The sequence below is a fragment of the Myotis nattereri genome (assembly GCF_964212035.1).
Source record: "Myotis nattereri genome assembly, chromosome: 7".
NCBI classification, from domain to species: Eukaryota; Metazoa; Chordata; class Mammalia; order Chiroptera; family Vespertilionidae; genus Myotis; species Myotis nattereri.
The window spans coordinates 61787132-61808481 of NC_138082.1; the positions used below are offsets into that span (position 1 = coordinate 61787132).

Sequence of the window (21350 nt, forward strand, 5' to 3'; positions counted from 1 at the left end):
GTTGATTCACAAGCCACACAAGAAAATAGGCCTTGCTATTTTATATTATCTCATATTGAAAATGCATTAGAAGTCAGCAATTTAAGGTTTGCATTATTTGAGACCCATTCATTTACGAAGACTGTTTAAAGATGGGCAATAAATTGTAAATTCTGATAACTTACTCAATGGCAATTGAATACCTGTGGATAGTGGGTTGAAAGAACAATTTGGGGGTAGGCTGTGGAGAGGGGGGAGAATAGAAGCAAAACACAGAAAACCTTGGCTGTTCTCATTTCCATGAAGACATCAGGAGACACACTGCTTCAACGTCAGGACTCTCCAAACCATGCAACTTAACGAAGAGCTCATGTGGAAGATAGCCCGTGCCCAAGTCCTACAAAGAAACGGGGGCAGAGACAAAGAAGCTACATGTGGGTTGGAGGGTAATTTAACATTTAAAAATCTCCCTCTTCTATGTTTATGTATTTTTCATGGGGTCTGATTCTAGGGAGCATAGAGAAGGATATAGGATGAGTGGGCAACAGTAGTGAAACTTACTGTGTTCAACATGGATTTTGGAAAGCAAATAACGCCTGGAAGGTTGATAATTTGAGAAATTCATGCCTATATGCCCCACTGTGTTATTGAATCTGCACGGTTCACAATTGAATATGTTTAATTGTATACCATATAATGAGTGCTGCTGATGTATTCTGACTTTGCTAATGTCTGATTGACTCAAAGCTCTTCATTCTGTAAAAGAGAATAGCAATATGACAATGTGAGAACCTACCATTTCCTACTGCTTAGCTGGGCACTCAGGGTCCTTCATAGCATAGCTTCTACCTTTTGTTTTTCCACCACTTCCCTCCATAGTCCTAACTTGATCTAAACCAGATTAATCTTCATGCCCCACACATGCCATACGCTCTCCCATCTTTAAGGAATTGCTGATACCATCTACTAATTCGAATACTCTTCCCCCTGTCATTTCCAGCTCTTAAAGTCCTATCCAAAATTCACTCAAGATGCTATGCCCATGCTTTGGATTCAAGATGACTGACTGAGCACACATTTATGGTCACCTTTCTCCAACTCTTAATGAATTTTATGAAAAAGTTAATTGTAAGTAAATGAGAAATCAATAGTAGCAATAAAAAGACATTGATAAACAATGTATATTAGAAAGTCTCCACACATTCTTATCTACAAGGAAAATAAATGCGTTAGTATACTCAGAAATACACTTATACTACTTAATGTGCAGGAACTATGTAAAGAAAACAACAAAACTTTACTGGTGGATGTAAAAAAGGATGTAGATAGGAAGCTTATATTACAAAAGTGTCAATTCTGGCTAAATAAATTTACAAATTAAAATAAATTATAAAAATCCAAGAATAATTTTCATGGAAATTGATAAGTTAATTATCAGTACTTTTAAAAGAAGACCTGGGAGAGGTCAATGGGTGAAAAAGGAGACTTATGTAATGCTTTAAACAACAAAGAATTAAAAAAAATTAAAAAATAAATAAAATAAAAGAAGAAAAGTATAAGAATAGCTGACTGGCTTTTAAAGTTTAGAAGAATGGGGTTAGCTTGCTCTATAGATATAAAAATACACTCAAGATCTACAGTCACTAAAACAGTGTGATACTGACTAGAACATCAAATAGATTAATTGAACAAAAGAGACAATATATCTTAGGGAAATTGGTGAACGGCTTCTAAAATTTATATAGAATATCTAAGACAAGAAGAGTCAGAATTCTCCTAAAGCATACAGTGGGAGTACTTGATTTTCCAGACATCAAGACAGATCATAAGGAATTATAAAGAAAACCAGAAAATCATAAGGAATGGCTATAGCACCAACAGTGGTTCTGGTGCAGAAATAGACAAACAGGTGGATAGGATTGGAAGCCCAGAAAGAACGCACACACATCTGGGTAAGATTGATAACAGAGGAACAGACATGCATATTAATTCAATATATGCCAAAAGTGACATTTCAAAATCAGTTTGTTTAATAAATTGTGCTGAAGCTGGAAGGAAGGGATTGCAGATTTGGCTGCAAATGAATATTAAAACATTCCTATGGCCACGGACACCGCAACAACTTGGAGAAAATATTCACAACACATACAAGACACAAATGGCTAATATCCATAACACATTAAGAATGCCTATAAATCAATGTAGGAAGGAAATATGGGAAGTCAACACATAGAATAAAAGATGCAAATAGTTGATACATATAAAAAAATAATCAACTTTATTAGTCACTCGTAAAGCACAACATAGAAACAATTAATATATAATATGAGGGACATTGAAAATAATCCCAGAATCATTACTTGTGCAATTGTATATTAAACTTAGTAGATGGTGAAATAATCACTAAACATAAAAATTAAAGAAACCATTACAGGTAAGGCTTCTTCTAGCTTTACCATTCTTAGTGTGTGACATACACCCTCAGAGTCTCAAGATGACTGCTCTGCCCCAGACATCACATCTGTGTTCCAACAATGGCAAAGGGAAGAATGGCCAGAGGGAAACAGTAAATGCCAGTGAATCTGACCTGCTCATCAGTAATACTATACTTTCCCCAGAAGCCTTGTTCCCTAGAGTTATACTTAAATCTTATTGACAAACTGCGTCACCCTTAGGGAATTGGGGTGGAATGTTTTACTTATTTATTTATTAAGAGAACATTTATTGGGTTTCTTTTTTAGGAGTGCATTTTTTAAATGAGCATATTTCTGTTCCAAACTAAATTGTGGTTCTGTTAATCAGCAAGAAGTGGAGCAAACATATCGCTTAGACAACTGGAGGTGTCTACTGTGTGAAGGAAGCAGCTAGAAGGGTGCCTGGTATGTCATACTCACTCAAATATTAGTTAGATAAAGGAATTGGGACTTTCATGTTAAATCTGCATAACCCCCAGGATGACAGTGAAGGGGAATCGAGAGCTGAGCCCCAGCTCCAGAGGAAACTAGTCCAGAGGGAACAAAAGGCCGCCTGAGAGATTTAAGATGAAATGGATACAACTGAAGATTCTACTTAATGTCTTTGAAAATACCTAGAGCAGATTCAGACAGAAAGCTTGACATAGTTAGTCATAAATGTCTAGAATTGTGCTGCTCAGCACTATGGCCACCAACCACATGTGGCTATTTATGTTTAGGTTAAGCAAAAAATATAAAACCTCAGCCCTGTGGTCACCCTAGTCACATTTTGAATGCTCAATAGCCGCATGTGGCCAGTGGCTACCACATTGCATGGTGCTTATATAGAGCATTTCCATCATGTAGAAGGCTCTACTGGATCCTGCTTGTCTAAAAAAATTAAGCCAAGGGAGGGGAAAAAAAAAGAGAGAGAAAGAGAAAAATCCCAGCTCCCAGAAAAACAAACCCTTGTGCAGGAAACAAAAGATAATCACAATATATGGGTTTCAGCTGTTAATAGCATTTTGCTAAGCATAATAATGTAAACATTCTGAATTACATAAGTATTACCAGGATAAAGGGATGGGAGATGAGGTTTGTGTCTCATGAGAATGGGGGAGTTATATGAAAGAAAAGCAAAACTTCATCTTCCAAGGTGGAAACTTAACAGATAATGCTTATGATTGAAAAAATCAGCATAGAGCAATATAGACTTGTTGTTAAGTGTGTACAAATAAATAACAAAAGATAATAAGCCTTGCCAAACGATTTAGTTCTTAAATGATCTGCAGATATAATTTTATTAAGATAATTAATAAAATCAAATAAACTGCAATGACAAAGACCCTGTTGCAATGCTATTTCCCCCATGGAATCGTTTCTGGTCTCCTGACACCACACTTCTGCACTCTGATCTCTAGGAAAGCATACCCTGAAGCTTTGCTATTGGCACTTTGCTTTGCTTTGTCGTCAGTTACACAGGTTTCTAGTCAAACTCCTATTGATTCATAAATTCTTAGACTAACGAATGTCTGATTTCAGAAACCTTGTGATATTTTGGTATTTCAGTCTAATACAGATTAAAGTGCAAAGACTCTATTAAAGTGTGAATTATGGTAATAACATCAATTATAACAGCCACCATTTACTGAGCACTTGCAAAGGCATGTGATCAGAACCTCCTGTTAAATCAGGGCATCCATTTACTCTTCCACAGAAGAGAATATAGGTAGGCTGGAAAAATGGATAGAGCTGCTCTTTCCTCCCTAGAGGGCACAATTCCAGATTAGCATTCGAATGTGTATGTTTATCTTTACTTTATATATTATTGTACCATATGTTATTTAAAAAACGGGGCCTGCCCTAACTGGTTTGGCTCAGTGGATAGAGCGTCGGCCTGCGGACTGAAAGGTCCCAGGTTCGATTCCGGTCAAGGGCATGTACCTTGGTTGCAGGCACATCTCCCGTGGGGAGTGTGCAGGAAGCAGCTGATCGATGTTTCTCTCTCATCGATGTTCCTAACTCTCTATCCCTCTCCCTTCCTCTCTGTAAAAAAATCAATAAAATATATTTTAAAAAAATAAAAAATAAAATAAAAAAATGGGGCCTGTATTATTTTTTAATTTAACACCATCTTTTAAAACACATAATGAATAGTAAGTCACAATTCTTCTAGTATGCAACTACCAAGTGAAAGATCTCATATTGACACATATCCTTCAGTCATAAGACCTATGAGAATATACCAAATGAACAGGTATAATTAGTAAACATGAAAATGATGTTCAATTTTATTTATGACCATATGAATCATAGAAGGGGGAGAAGCACATATGTTTAAAATATGAGTTTACTTCCTAACATTTAACTCAAAAGTAACTGTTACCATATGTTTAATCTCTATCTATATCAAGATATGGGTAACCCACAGGAGTTTTGCCTTAGTACAGAAGAGTGGAGAGGGATTAAATCAGTGAAAATTATCTTTAAGTTGAAAATTTTCAGATAATTTTTTCAAAGTCAATGGCCTACATTCCGACTTGCCTAATAGAGCATTATCTTCTCCCAGTAATTTACTGATTTTATTTTATCTGCTCTTGCTGTTCAGAAATTGCACCTTTTGTGTCTGCATTCACACTTTGCTTCTAGGAGCCATCTGAGTAAATATAAAATCAGTAACCGTCACATATGAGAGAGGCTCTATATTTCTAGCAGCCAGCCTTACCAAGGGAGAGAGAAGATAATGAATGTGATCTTGGCATACCCTCCTGGTTTAGTAATAGAAATATGATGGGGCCTGATCTCTTTAATTACACCCTATGGATAGCTTCTCTAATGTCACCATCAAATAATTTCACTTATCACCTCATTTTGTTACATTTAAAAAAATTATTTTTGCCAACTTGGTACTTTCTGGGTCTTACTCCTCTATTTCTTTCACATCAGTATCTGCGGCTCGCCTGGTGAGCTGTAAGGGAGTGAGCATGTTTACCTCTGTGAAGATTGGACAAATGATGTGAAGAAAGCAGTGACAGAAGGGTCAGAGCCCCTCAAAATCATGCTTATTTCCTTCCAGATTCTTTTGCACGAATATGGCCTTAAACAGGGCTGCAGTAAATGAGAGATTTCACATAAATTTGAACCCCACATGCTGGAGGTTAGGCAAAATTTCGCTACATTTGAATAGTTCCAAGCAAGCAATTTGTTACCCTTTATCCTTTAGTGAAATTGATGAACAGGTGGTTTTCAGAAGATCACTCAGTATATTTAGCTTCTGAAATTTGAGCAACTCAAGATCTGATTGGTTGCTCTCGCCACATGATAACTGGGAGCCCAGGCACCACGCTGGCTCTTGCTTGGGGTTCTCAGGAGGGGAGAGTTGGGAGAGGCATTGCTGCTGAGGAAATTTATGTGATAGATTGAAGGTAAGGCCCGTTAATGGCTTTTTCTGTAATGTTCTTGCAGGAGACGTGCCGTAACTCCCCTTGAAGTATTTTCGGAAGTTGTGGCTCATAACTGGGGAAATTGGCGATAGAAACGGTGACGAGGAAAGTCTGTAACGCCGTCGCCGTACCCAGGCCCTACTAATATCTGACACGTAGTGTGTGGTTAGAATCAAGTCTGATACTAACCAATTTATTGCTTAACTGAGCTGGCTCGCTGGTGTAACAAGATCTTTTCATTTCTGCCTTTGATTTTTTTTCTAACTATATTAGTACGAAAAAAGGATCCTATATTTATCCTTTTCTACTGGGCTTCATTTGCCTTAGGAGTGGCAGTTTTGCTAGCTTAACAAAACCAGCCACAGCAGGGTATAGGTTTACATGGCAAATATGTCTGGGCCCAGGGACAGCTGCTCCAAGTCATCATCCACTTTTATCAAGAGAGTTCCACTCCCTGGCGTCTGACTACAAAGGCCTTGGGAGACCCTTTCGTTGGTGCCCGAATTAGAAGTTTAGGCCGAAGACCCTCCGTCTTATGCGTCCTTCAGTCAGTGCGTCAACAATGTGCTCTTTTCCAGGTTTGAACGAGAGCTACAGAAACGACAGAGAAAAGTCCACACAAGCCAATGGTGTTCGGGAGGAAAATAAACCCATTGCCTTGAGGTTTCTATTTTTCTTTTAAAATCTGTTGGCAGGTTTATTTTGCTATGTTCTCATTTGAAGCATAAGATATACTGTGTGCCGTGTATCAGAGCATATGGCGACCTAAGGCAGCCCTCTTAGAATCTTGGTGTTACAGGGGAAAATGACAATTTCTTCCAAAAGCTGAGCCGACCTTCCTTTTGTTTGAAAATGTTTCTCTCCAAGTATTTGGAAGTTGAAGGACTCTGTTCCTTTGATTTAAATCCTCTCACTCCCTTACCCATTCCTCCCCCCCCCCCCCACTTTGTTTTACACCTTGGACTAAGTTGATCGTGTAGCCACAAGCAGCTTCAGTTTTTCAAACCTGCACTTAAATATCTTTTCTCACTTAGCCTGCAAACATATACGTATGTGTAGAACAGATAAGATTTTAAATCCTGCTTTTATAATGTTGTAAACTGATTTCAGTCCTGGGGATAGATTCTAATGTATCTTCATTTGTCTGGAACACGAGCAGTGTGTAGGTGCCACTACTACTCTGAGAAGATGGCAGATGACGAAGAATATGAGGAGGTGGTGGAGGTAAGATACAAAAACTGACTCCCACAGCAAAGCATTTTACCTAGCAACAGTCAAAGCCATGTAGGTGAATTAATCATTTGAAAAATACAATGCCTATTGTAACTTCACAAGAGTCATCATTAAAGCATGAGAAAGGAATATTTTACGTTCAGTTTCACTATCATTATGTGGGATTTAAAATTGAAAAGAAGTATCACTGTTCCCCACTTTTGCTTTTCTTTAAACTCTCAAAAACCAAACAAAACACAAAGTGTAGGGTAAAGGCAGATTTAAATTTGTCTTCTAACTAAAACTACCTTCTCCCCCACTTTCCAACCTTGAAGGGACAGAGAAGATGGAGAAAAACTCCTGGAAACTGAATTCTATTTCTTAGTGCCTGCAAAGAAATAGAAGAAAGACTCTTTACGTCAAGCAGCTGATTATCTATAGGGAGATATGAATTAAATGTATTTGTGAGATTTTATATACATGTGCATGTGCATGCACACACATATAAAAATAAACTCACCCCTGGCCAAGTGTCTCAGTTGGTTGGAACAGCCACTGTAAAACAAAAGGTCATGGGTTCAATTCAACAAAAGGTCACGAGATCAATTCCCAGTCAAGGTACATACCCAGGTTACGGGTTCAATCCCCGGTCATGGTGTGTATGGGAGGCAACCAATCGATGTTTCTCTCTCTCTCTCTCAAAAAAAAAGAAATCAGTAAGCAAATAAATAAGTTAATTCAGGATGCTCCCAAGTAAGAGTTGGAGCCACAGTTTCCCACCAACTCCATTGCATTTACCCAAGGGAACAAAACGAGCTTTGCATTTGAATTTTGAAAAGGAACAAAGACCACAGTGGCATCTTGAAAAATTCCCTCCAGATTATTGGTGGGTGTCTAACATATTTTACAAAGTTGCCGTTTATTTATATAATTTATATAATTTTGTTTTTATCATGTTATGGTTTTTCTTCACCAGCTCTTGCCTTTAGTTTCACATCCATATAAATATACTGCCATTGAATATAAAAGTGGTTAATAATTATTAATTAATGGTGATATAAATACATATATGAATTTGGAGGCAGTTTTGAAAATCTGTGCTTTAAAAAAAAATGAAAATAACTTTAAGAGCTACCTAGAATCAAATTTCAAATGGAAGTGCCAAAATTTATCTTTGGAAGATTATTTTATGGACCAGTCTATATTTCTTTGTTTGTTTGTTTGTTTTTGTTCATTCTTACCTGAGGATTTTTTCCCATTGATTTTGTGGAAGGGAGGGAGTGAGGGGGCAAGAGAGAGAGAAAAATCGATTTGAGAGAGATACATTGATTGGTTGCCTTCTGCACATGCCCTGGCTGGGGCCAGAAATCAAACCTGCAACCCGGGTACATGCCCTTGACTGGGAATCGAACCCATGAACCTATGGTGTGTGGGCCAATGCTCTAACCACTTAGAAACACTGGCCAGGGCAGGACCAGTCTATATTTAGATGAAGAAATTTTTATTTTATTCTACAAATAAAGTTGCTTTTATTGCTGAAACACACACACAAACACACACACACAACCCAGAATGAATCTCATCCAATATAGCATTTAAACTCTCTGACTTCAATGCCAAAGGCCACATTTGTCAAGGTTCAAAATTATCACTAGTGTGCATTTCACATATGTCTCTAAAGGGTATCAAACACTAACACAATTATAAAGTAAATTGCCTTTCCTATGATGCTAAAATCAGGAATACTTTTTAACTTCCAAGTTAAACATCCCTTGACCTTCTTAATATAATTGTGTTCATCGGTCACTGAAAACTGTCCTTAGCAATGGACTCGATTGATTTAACGAGATGTCATAAAAATGGAGGGGATTATTTTTAGGCCTCTCGTCCTTGCCATTTTGTTCCCATTACTGCTCTGGGTCTGACCAGCAGGTGCTAAACTAATAGACTTCCTGCCAGAGAGTGTTGAACCAAGGTCTCTCTGACCTCAAAAAAAGATGACACGAGAATGGGATGGTGGCAGATTTGAGAAAGCCGTCATGGGAGAGTTCACAAAAAAGGCAGGAATTTGTTTTTAAAATACATTTCCTAACGATCTCAGACATCTAAATAAAATTGTACTGTCACTCTCTACTCAAATTTAAATGAACTTGGAAAGAAAGAAAAAGAAGCAACCCATGTACTATCTAATTAGTGGCAAAGCTCTTTTAAAACTGAGATTTGGCATACAAGTTAATGCCAACCATTTGGGTAATGTTGTCTTTTTTGAAGCTTATTTCTAGGATACATTTACCAATCATGCGAGTCCAGCAAAGGTAAAAATTGGATGGCTACCAAAGACCTGCTTTCACTTGGATGCTAGCAAAAATCCAAAACAGTTATGAATCATTCATTTAAGTTTAATATTTCTCCTCAAGTCACTGATGTTTTTTGTGGCCAGAGGAATGGTTCCATTGGATCTGCATCAAATAGTATTCCCCACAGTGTCCGAATGACATTTCCCAGGGATGAGGCACCAGCATGCGGAAGACATTCTCGGTCTTATAAGCGCTGTGATTTCTGTTGCCTTGTGTAAGGACACAGAGATGGAGTTAGATTTAAATTTTAAAAAATAGTAAAGGAGCAAAGAAAGTGCAAGAGTGAGGGACATGAGGCAAGGTTTATACTAATTTTACTGCAAGTGAAATGGAGCATGTGGCCTATTGACAATGGGTAAATAAACTTGTTGAGAGTTCACTGAGCCAAGGGCAGAAGAGCAAAGGCCACCGAGGAAAAGTTTTTGTTCAATGGTTTTTCATTTCCCCGAGTATATGTTTTGGTGACAAAGAAAAGAAAAATGAAGTATAAAACCTGTACATTTTTTTTGACAGAAAATGAGCCAAGTGTTTCATTTTCATCCCCTTCCTGTGTGCCTTGGCCTAACTCTTCCTCCTGCTCGCCCAGCGTGGCAGGCTGAGGCTGGGGCAGGATTCCACTCTCCTTATGCATCTGAAACAAAATGTCAGCCAGTTCCTATCCGCGTCTATTTATTGCTGGTGATGTCAGAAGTAGAACAAAAGTAGGTTTGATTTCAGGGCCCGGCTGCAGGCACCTCTGAGCCATCAGTGGCACATTGCTGCCCAACTCCCACATTTTGTGACGAGGAATCTCTCCTTTTTTTCTTCACTCTTGGGCATTTGTAAATGTTCCTTTTAATACCCCTCTAGGATCATCACACCATTGGAAGGGATTCGCTTGTCACTCTGGAAGAAGCTCAGTACTTAGCAATCAGGGTGATACAGGGATAATTGAGATGTGTCTGTGCCTTTGGATCTATTATTTCCATGATACAATCCATTTAAAAATTTTGTTCACACTAAGGTTTCTGTTTTGTTTTATTATGAGTTAGCCAACAGTGAGTTTCATCAGAATTTTTCTCTGCCTAACTCACACACTCCAGGTGTTGTTATTATATTCTTTTCCCAGCAAATTCTACTTGGGTACGAGAAGAAAAAATGTTACTTGTACCAAGTAAAATAAGGTCCCATGGCTAGTAACTGGCCCCAGACATCTTTCTCATCACTCGGCATCTCCTTGTCCAGTCTGATGGCACCCACTTCAGCTTCCCCAAAGTTTTGCCGACTTAAAGTGGGGTCCAGAATATGAACAGGCTCCCTCTTCTGCTTCCTTCTCCCCATGTAGCGAATCAAAGTGGGCTAGTGAAATAACCCAGGTGGCGTAGCGGAGGCAGAGGAGAGGTGATTTCTGCTTTGGCTCTCATGACCACACCTTTGTGCTCTATCTATAGTACTACACCGAGGAGACAGTCTACGAAGAGGCGCCGGGCGAGGTGAGACCCAGCCCACACCTGCATGAACTGCATGCTCCTTAAAGCAGAAAGAACCACCGAGCAGGCAAGGGAGGGTCTGAGGGAGGACCACTTACCCACGTGTGCTCGGCAGCTGGGGTACAGGAAGGAATGCTACGGAGGTTTTATCTCCGTTTTTGCCATTCAACCTATATAAGATGCTGGGGGATGTTCCCCCCCATAGCTCATGTGGTATTTTTTTTTAAAAAATATTTTATTGATTTTTACAGAGAGGAAGGGAGAGGGACAGAGAGTCAGAAACATCGATGAGAGAGAAACATCGATCAGCTGCCTCCTGCACACTCCCCACTGCGGATGTGCCTGCAACCAAGGTACATGCCCTTGACCGGAATCGAACCTGGGACCCTTGAGTCCGCAGGCTGATGCTCTATCCACTGAGTGAAACCGGTTAGGGCAAATTCGGTATTTTTGATGCAGGTGATGCTAATTAGAGTAATGTCAGTGGCTTTCACCACTCTGACTGCAGCAAAGGGATGGCCTTGAGCTTGTAATTCGCTTTGGGACCAGCAGGTGTGCTGTGTAGAGTTGTAACTTGTTGGGCACCATCTCTGCCAATAGGGATGGTGCCTCTAATCCTTTGTCCTTGGCAGTATCATAAAATGCTACTTAGACTTCAGCACATAAGGAATTCTGAGAAAGCCATTCCCATATCCCAAATTGAAGCATTTTCTCCCAACATGAAATATCTCACTCATGCCTCATTTTCTGCATGGAGAAGTTTCTCTTGAGTATGACAAACAATGATATGGATGACTAACCCTAAAGCCTACTCAGAGAACCTGTGACTTCATGGAAACTAACATCTGTAGATGCTGTAAATTGGTTAGTTTCTCATGGTCAACCACACATCTACACTAATAAAAGAGAAACATGGTAATTGGCATACGACCGCTACCCTTCCCATTGGCTAATCAGGGAGATATGCAAATTAACTGTCAGCCAAGATGGTGGCCAGCAGCCAGGCAGCTTGAAACTAACATGAGGCTTGCTTGCTTCAGTGAGGGAGGAAACCAACGTTCCCCACCTGCCTTGCTGGCCTCTGAGCCTACAGTTTCAAACATTGTAACAAATACAGATGCTAAACAAAACTCCAGAAACCAGCTTTCAGCCGGCTGGGATCTCAGAGCTGGAGTTGATACAGAGTTTCGAGAACCGAAACAAACCAGATACCTGCTTTCAGGAGCGGAGGCCTAAGAGCTGGAGCCTCAGAGCTAAAGCTGGCCCAGAATTAAAAAAAAAAAAAAAAAGGAAAAAAGGAGCAGTTGGGAGCTTCAGTCCCAGCCTGAAAACAGCCCTCAGCCCCTCAGCCAGACTGGCCAGGCACCCCAGTGAGGACCCCCACCCTGAAGGGTGTGTGACCAGCTGCAAACAGCCATCATCCCCTCATCCAGGCTGACCAGGCACCCCAGTGGGGACCCCCACCCTGATCCAGGACACCCTTCAGGGCAAACCAGCCAGCCCCCACCCATGCACCAGGCCTCTATTCTATATAGTAAAAGGGTAATATGCCTCCCAGCACCGGGATCAGCGTGACAGGGGGCAGCGCCCAAACCCCCTGATCGCCCTGCAGCTCTGTGTGTGACAGGGGGTGGGGCCACAACCTCCCTATCCGCCCTGCTCTGTTTGTGAAAGGGGAAGGAGCCCCAACCCCCTGATGGGCCCTGCTCTGTGTGTGACAGGGGGCGATGTGCCAACTCCCCTATAGGCCCTACTCTGTGAGTGACAGGGGGGAGCTCCTCAACCCCCTGATGGGCCCTGCTCTGTGTGTGACAGGGGGGAGCTCCCCAACCCCCTGATGGGCCCTGCTCTGTGCGTGACAAGGGGGAGCTTCCCAACCTCCTGATTGGACCTGCTCTGTGTGTGACAGGGGGTGGCGCCACAACCTCCCCATCGACTCTGCCTTGAGTGTGACACGGGGCGGTGCCCCAACCCCCCAATCGGCCCTACCCTGAGCGTGACTGAGGGTGGCATCGCAACCTCCCAATCCGCCCTGCTCTGTGCATGACAGTGGGCGGCGCCCCAACTCCCCAATTGGCCCTGCTCTGAGCCCGACCAGGGGCTGCACCTAGGGATTGGGCCTGCCCTCTGCCACCCGGGAGCAGGCCTAAGCCAGCAGGTCATTATCTCCCAAGGGGTCCCAGACTGCGAGAGGGCACAGGCCGGGCTGAGGGACCCCTCCCCCCCGAGTGCACAAATTTTTGTGCACTGGGCCTCTAGTCTATATCTATAAAAGCCTAAGCAACCCAAAGACCGAACGACAGGTCAACTGGTCGCTATGACGTGCGATGACCACCAGGGGGCAGACGCTCAACACAGAAGCAGCCCTTAGTGGTTAGTGGGCTCCCACAGTGGGAGTGCCGCTCAGCCAGAAGCCGGGCTCAGGGCTGGCGAGCGCAGCTGCAGCAGCACAAACCTCTCCCGCCTCTGCTGCAGCGCTACCCGAGTGGCAGCTGCAGCAGGCGCATTGGGACCAGGATGAGCTGGAGCAGCAAAGCGCCCGGCCCCAGCTCCTCTCTGGCCACCTGCCGCTTCACACACTGCTACACCCCTTGGGGGATGTCAGACTGCCAGTTTTGACCAGATCTCCACAGTGGGGATCTGGCCCAAACTGACAGTCTGACATCCCCCGAGGGGTCCCGGATTGCAAGAGGGGGCAGGCCAGGCTGAGGGACCCCAGCAGTGCACGAATCCATGCACTGAGCCTCTAGTCATAAATAATGAGCAGAAAGCAGCCTATTAACAATGGTCTGACAACACTAGGGAAAGTTGTCTTAGACACACAATTTCCTTATTACTTAGGTTTCTCTTCTCAAAATCGATGCTAGAACTTTGCCTTTGATCAGGTGGTTTTAGCTGTAAAGAAAATTATTTTATGAGATTGATTGAAGACCTGACTGCTTATTGTCTTTCCTTACATACAGTATTTTTAACCTTGGACTAGACCTGAACTTTGGACCTCAGTTTCTTGCACTACAGCTTTTTCAAAGAAGCAGTAATTTCCCACCTACCACCTACATAGGGCTGTTGTGAGGATAATTACCCCATTAGCTCATCATCATTATTCCTGTCCTTTATTAGTATAAATGGCATTCCAGTTCACATTAACTAACTTACTAAGCCAAGAGCATGGTAATCACTTGTAATATTTATGTGATTCATTTTTTTATAAAGTTCATTACCCTTTATCTCATACTACAGGGGAGCATGCTTAAAAATCTGCAGAATAAGCAACCAACTTATCCTTAGACTTACTAGTATTTAAAAGTTAATATTAAAGTCAAGAATCTGAGCTTTATTTTATTGTCTTAATCTTTTGTTCTCTGATCCCAAGATTGCTTTTACTTTACTCAGTCAATTTAAAAATATTTTTAAATATTTAAGAACACTTTACTTCTTTTTTAAATGCCACCTTAAAGTGTTTGAGTTCCTTTCTGCAAGTGGAATTGTAAGGCAATGTTGTAAATGAATAAGAAGCAACAGTTCTACTCCATGCAATCTTGAACAATCAGCAGTATGTATGTGACATAATGTGCTTTCAAATGGATATAGTGTGTGATTTTCTGCTTTGGCCTATTTTAGTTATGGAGAAGTAACACCAGGGAAATAAGACAGAATGCCAAGATCATGCTTACCGCAGTTTTACTTTTATAACAATGTTGAACTGTATGTCAAATTTTCAGACAATAACAGAAATCTATGAAACTACGACCACAAAGACAATATCTGACTATGAGCAATCACAACCTTCGAAACCAGGGCTGGCCCAGCCAGAAGCAGCAAAGCCGGGGGAGAGGAAGAAGGTTATCAGGAAGAAAGTGGACTCTTCGAAGTTCATGACTCCCTACATTGCACACAGTCGGAAAATGCAGGACCTCTTTAGCATAGTAAGTTTAATGTGACTTCTGCTAACCTGGCTTTATTATAGAGAAATTAGTGATCTCAACCAACTCTGTTTTGGATGCTGGCTGGATTCTGCTCCTTAACCTTGTATGGAACACAATTATTTTGAAGAAATATAAACTCTTTCGAGTCTTGAGTTTTCCGTTCCTGTAATTTATTTGTACCATTGCAGCATCAGGAAAAGCATCCTTGTTGAAATTATTCCTCCAAAATAAGCATTAGGCCATTTATAAAGCACTTATTGGTATTTAATCACAATTAGTTAGCCAATCTAGAAAAATGAAATCATAAATACAGATTTAGTTGACATCAGTTCACAGAAGCTACTAGTAAATAGCATCTATTTAAATAATGAGCAAGATGCCTCTTAAGTACGCCTCTAAGAGATGGATGGTGAAGAACATGTCGCTTAGAAAACCAGGATCAGACTAAGAAACTAAGGATCAGAATGTTCCTCTGTACCCTAGAACAGTGGTTTTGAACTCTGGCTGCACGCTTATAAACCCCTGGGTGCTTTAAAACTACTAATTCCACGGGCCATTCTGGTTTTATCAGTCTGGGTTTGGGACCAGTGTAGAAGGATTTTTCAGGTGATTCTAAGGTGTGGTCCATGTTAGGAATCACTGCTCTTGATGGTCCCTAGTCTTTAAAGTTCTGTAAGTTACACTGATGGGTAGCAGAATCAGACCCATTGGAATGGATCTAATTTGTTGATTGTCTATGGTGGGCCGAGGTCTCACTAGGTTGCCTGATTGCATGTCCTCTTGAGGCTCGGGGGAAGAATGTAAAGTATCTCAGGGAACATTGGTTTATATAAGACTAACGTTTAGTAGTATGTCAAAAGCATCCTATTGTGGTTGGGCAATAAATATTTACTTTTGGTTGAGTGTTAACTTTGGGGGACTATTGAGTAAATTTCTAGTTCAGATTCTTGAATGATCTAAAACTTAGATTTCTAAAAGTAAGATAACCTTGCCTTTTTTTTTTTTATCACTGCAGTATTAAGCAAAAATAGAAATTATTTTTGTCAACTAATTGCCATAAAAATCTCATTAAGTCAGACACTGATATCCTAGAATTTCTGGTAGACTGAGCAGAATGCTGGCAAAGGTTTTTAATATTTTAAAAGTGGTTAGTAACTAAATCAATAATATAATTTAGATTGTTGACTACTCCACTCATAAATACTCTTGAAACATTAATAATGATAAATTATGCATATTATATATAAGGCAAAAAGTCATTGTATATTTAGCAGAAACAATAAAATTGCATTTCTTTTCAAAATACTCCGTAATGGAGATTTTCCATTAATTCAGGTGGCATGTCAGCTATCCTAATCACTGAGATTTAGCTACAACTTCTGAATTGAATATTTTTGCATTGTATTAGCAATTAAATCTTTTCACATTTGGTTTTATTTCTGTATTTATTTTCTAAAATTATTGCACTTCAAGCTTTTTATGTGTGCACTCAGACAACAAAAAACATTAAGAGAGTCATTTTAGGGCATTTTCAAGACAATAGTCTGTAATACCATTTCTACTGTCTCTATTAACAACCATGTTTAGGAAGAGCAATTAACAAATCTATTTTAGTGTTTGCTGAGAATCAGAGTGGGAGACAAAAAAAATGCTGTTAAAACTGATAATTGTTATAACTTGCAGATTTTTTTTATCAGATGGGGATGAATGCATTGCCTGAAATTTCTGCTGCTGCATTATAAGATTTTAGGCTAATATCTGATATTCTTTTCAGAATAAATACAAGGAAAACTATGAAAAAGGAAAAGGACAGCCATCCACCAGCACAACCGATACCCCAGAACTTCGCAGAATCAAGAAAGTACAAGACCAACTCAGTGAGGTGGGCGGCATTGCTAAAATAAAACACAGACACATATAAAAATATGCCTACCACTGGGAATTGGCTCTAAGCAGGTATGGAGAGAATAAGGGGTTGAATTACTATGAGCCAGTTCAGGAATCCAGAGGAAACACTGGCCATAGATGCTGCTGCTCTAAATGTGAACCCAAAGAGGCTTCTAAAAGCTTGGTTAGAGAGTTAACTTAAAAAGTGATGTGCTTTGGAAGTTCCAGTTCACTGTGGTCCTCCCTCCTGGAGCACAGGGAGGCTGAAATTCAGCCAGGAAAGCAGACACACAGTAAATACAGGGGCTCTGCAGATCTTCAAACATCATAGTTTTCTACCAGAAATAAACTTTGCTTTGTGATGCAGACAGAGTGGTTGGGTGGATGCTCTTTGGTAATAAGATATTCTTTAATATACTCACATGGTCATGCCTGTCCTGAATTCTAACTGTGCATTATTTCTGCAGGTTAAGTATCGAATGGATGGCGATATTGCTAAAACTATCTGTCATGTAGATGAAAAAGCAAAGGACATTGAACATGCAAAGAAAGTGTCGCAGCAAGTCAGTAAGGTAAGGCCATGGGATGGATGGCTGGATAGAAAAGAGCGTATATTGCCTTAGAGGAGGGCACCGGACAGGCCTGACCCTGCTGGCCAGTCCCACTGCATCACAGGCACTGTGAGCTCTAAGTGCACACGTGTCAGGGAGGTTGCCCAGATGCCCGGAGTGGCCGCGGGAGCTAGGTGGGAATGGAGAGCCCATGTGACTCCACTACAGTGGCTGCATGGAACGCAGTCCCCATGTTGTCAGAGTCTCTTATTTTATAAGGAAGTTGGGAGCTGAATTTTTATGATAAATCTGAATATTTTAAATGTAGGGAACTAATTAAAAACACTTTTTGAAAACACCATGTAAGTCAAAAAACACGTGTGCCATCCAAATTCAGCCAAATGATGGATAGGTTGCAACATTTAAAAGGAATCTATAGCGAATCAGAATCATGATTAAGTTTTAAAAATTAGATTTTTTTTTCAAGAAAAAACTTACTAAATGCGAGGAAATTATTATGGGATGTTGATATGGTAGATGTTTTCCTAATTGATGCTAGAAAACCTTGAGTATGAAAAGCTCTTCACAGCGCTCTCCTTCGTTCTCAATCCCCATGCCCACGGGGAGACATCAAGCCCTCTGCTCTTCTTGTCTAGGTTTTATACAAGCAGAACTGGGAAGACAACAAGGATAAGTACCTGCTTCCCCCTGATGCCCCTGAACTTGTCCATGCCATTAAGAACACAGCCTTGTTCAGTAAGGTAAAGACCTCTTCTTTGTCACCCCTCTATCGCCTGTTTTCCTACCATGTCATCTAGAGGAATACCCCTGAACTCTTGGTAATCTGAAACATGGTTCTCCAGTCTTTTTTGTGAGTAACCTTGAGACCTGTGGGGCTGCTGGGACAGGGCTTGGCAAGGAGGAACTGAGAAGAAAGCCCTGGGCAGAGTAGAGGAGAGGGTCCTATCAGGAACCTGAGCCACTTGGGGGAGGAGTAGGGATGGGGGGACAAAGATGCTCCCGAGATCCAGCTCTGCAGACCCACGAAGCAATATTTTAGTTTTTCTGTAGACCCTGTGCTACACTTTGGATATTCCTGGCTGTCACTCTTATTAAGGGTCTATTTTGTGACAGAATCTGTATTAAGTAGCTCCCTGGCTCTTTATACCTGCATTAGTACTTGTTGCAGGAGGTAGGTAAAGTCACAGAGAGGAGATGAAACAGGATTAAACTCAGCTGCCCTTCTGTCAGTAAGATTTGTCAGGAGAAGCAGGAGAATCTATTAGTAACTGTGACTTGGATTGGATGGAAAGGAGAGGTGATCTGTCAGTTCCATTTACCTTTGCTCTCACCTTGCCCTTGGTTCTTTATGCCATTGATGGATGAATTGAGAATTATGTATTTCTTGTGTGATTTCATGTTCTCACAACTTTTCACTCTTTTCTGATATAGAAACTATACACCGAAGAGTGGGATGCAGACAAAAGTTTGTTTTACCCCTATCATGACAGCCCGGAGCTGAGGAGGGTTGCCCAAGCCCAGAAAGCTCTCAGCGATGTAAGTGAACTGCAATCAGCACCATTTGCAGTGTGCAATCGGGCGCCTCAGATTACATCGTCTGGCCAGTTCGTTGCAGTTCTTTTGAACAGACTAAATGCCATTATTGCAGAGGAGGAATATATCTAGAATCATACTTTTTATGTCTAATTCAAATTAGATTTTATCGTTTATTTTAGATAGAATTTAGTCCAATCCCCTTTTCTTACAGGTGAGGAACCTAAGTCGAAGGTCACTAGGTACTTTAGTGGTAGAGCCCAGACGGGAAGCCTGGTCTTGTGGATCCCAAGGTCAATGTCCTTCCCACAAGAGCATGCTCCCTCCTGTCCCCTTGGCTGGAGCTGAAGTTTTCCTGTATAATAGAGTAGCATTTATAAAACCTTTTGGAATCACTGCCACCTTCCCAAGCTTATTAAGTAAGTGATAGTATTGAAAGATTTTGATTTGCTATCCTAATCATAAAGTCAGAATTGTGGCATGTCTCCCATTTTCCTGCATGGGGACTTGACTGACATACTTGACCAAACATGTGTGTAGTTATCCCACGAAGACCTCTTGCCCTCAGTGTACAAAGAAGATCTTACAAAGTTAGCAAAAATTTTAGCAGTCCCATTGGCTAGAATTTTAGACCGTGTGAGCTGTTTATTAGAGGAACTTTAAAGCTCTGATAGAGTCCTTAGGGTCAGAGGCAGCAGCAGCAGAGAGCCTTGCATGAGCCCAGCACTTCCCCTCGTGTGAAGTGGCTTTATTTCTTTGCCCCTGGATTTGCTAGAGGCCATGCTGAAAATTCAAAGTCTTTAGGAGAGCACTCTATTATAAAATGCCAAGTTGTTTTTCAATTAGCTGTCAGCTAGATCCCTGGAACTTCTTATATTCAACATGAACTTAACAAGTCAGTTGGCATCTTAAAACTTACTGGCATTTATTTCTGATGGATCTTAAGATTCTATCTTGCCCTGCACTAAAATTATATATACTCATTTGATGGTGTATCCAACTTTGGAGTTCTAATTTTTATTGCCTCTCACTTGTTACCACCTACAAATTTAGTGGACGTATTTTCTATCTCAGGTTGCATGTAATTGGTTAAAATATAGCAGATATATTCTTATTCTTGCATACAGTAAGCTAAGAACTAAAGAAGGTGTAAAAGTTGTAAGGGCAGCTAGTGTGCCAATTTTAATGTGTGGGGACCTCCTGCTTTTCTTTTAAGATTAGCTTTTTGGTTCTATATCTCATGAATATGTAATATAATGGGGCCTTTACCAAGTGATCAATAATTAGTTATTGAAAGTCCAATATGCATGCATACCTGGCAGGACAGAAGCATACAACAAGCCGTTTTCATCATTTGCCTTGAAAACCTGTAGCCAAGCTGGTCAGATGAAATTGTTATATATTAAACTAAAAGAAAAAAAGTTTAAAAATACAAGCTCTCCAGTCTTATACTTGCTAAGAGAAAGACAAGACACATGTGAGTAATCAGAGAAGTCCATGTGGAAGTGGTGATTTCAAGAGAATGGGCAGTGATGTACAGGAATGGCATTTCAAGTAGAGAGCTCTCGAACAAAGGGATAGGGGTGAAATGAGTTTGGGGCTTTAGGGGACTAAGAAAGTGAATGTTGCCCTAACCGGTTTGGCTCAGTGGATAGACCGTCAGCCTGCGAATTGAAAGGTCCCAGGTTCAATTCCGGTCAAGGGTGTGTACCTTGGTTGCAGGCACATCCCCAGTAGGAGGTGTGCAGGAGGCAGCTGATTGATGTTTCTCTCTCATCAATGTTTCTAACTCTCTATCCCTCTCCCTTCCTCTCTGTAAAAAATCAATAAAATATATTAAAAAAAGAGAAAGTGAATGCTGTGGGTGCCAAGTTACAAGCTCACTTGTAAGAAAGTGGCACCAGGACCTTGAAAATCAGGCAAAATAGCTTTGATATGATATGGTAGGCAGTAAGAGGCACATTAAGATTTTGGGAAAATCTCATTATATGATAAAAGTAGACTCTGGAGAAATATTGATGGACAATATGATAGCTTGTGACTAGGTAAAATCATAGGAGACTGTATAAGACTATTTTAGTAATATAGATGAATCAGAGGGATGATGGGGACAAAGAGTAGGAAAAAAATATGAAGGTAATAAGTATTTAAAAAGTGTTAATGATATTGGATATTGGAAACAAAAGAGAGAAAAGAGCCACAGATGAATTTATGACCAAGACTGGTGGTCAGGGTGGATAGGGGCATAACTGGTAAAGATTCATTAGTTAAATAGAAATAGAGTTGAAATAATGGAGGGAACATTCAGATAAAGGCACCCTATGGATAAATTAGAAAGTACTATTGCATAAATGTGAGCTGGCAAGAGATTAATATTTGAGATTCATCAAAATATAAGTGACAACTGAAGACATAAAAATGTATGAGGGAGGTAAAGTAGTGTATGACCAAGGGCCGAGTTGTGAAGGACACCCACACTGTGGACATCTGGAAAGGAGCCAGCAAAGAAAGAGGGGACA

The 21350-nt window shown here is 40.6% G+C and overlaps 1 protein-coding gene across 1 annotated transcript in view; it reads left to right on the forward strand.

Annotated features, from left to right (window-relative positions):
- The first annotated feature begins 5748 nt into the window (after window positions 1–5748).
- The window catches only part of NEB (nebulin), a 195013-nt gene continuing 179411 nt past the window's right edge, over window positions 5749–21350 (forward strand). The window contains exons 1-9 of the mRNA XM_081095547.1: window positions 5749–5857; window positions 6454–6538; window positions 7035–7099; window positions 10875–10916; window positions 14636–14839; window positions 16614–16721; window positions 17194–17298; window positions 17934–18038; window positions 18730–18834. Of these exons, the coding sequence (XP_080951673.1) occupies window positions 7064–7099; window positions 10875–10916; window positions 14636–14839; window positions 16614–16721; window positions 17194–17298; window positions 17934–18038; window positions 18730–18834 (705 nt within the window). The 5' untranslated portion in view covers window positions 5749–5857; window positions 6454–6538; window positions 7035–7063. The remainder of the gene's footprint in view (window positions 5858–6453; window positions 6539–7034; window positions 7100–10874; window positions 10917–14635; window positions 14840–16613; window positions 16722–17193; window positions 17299–17933; window positions 18039–18729; window positions 18835–21350) is intronic.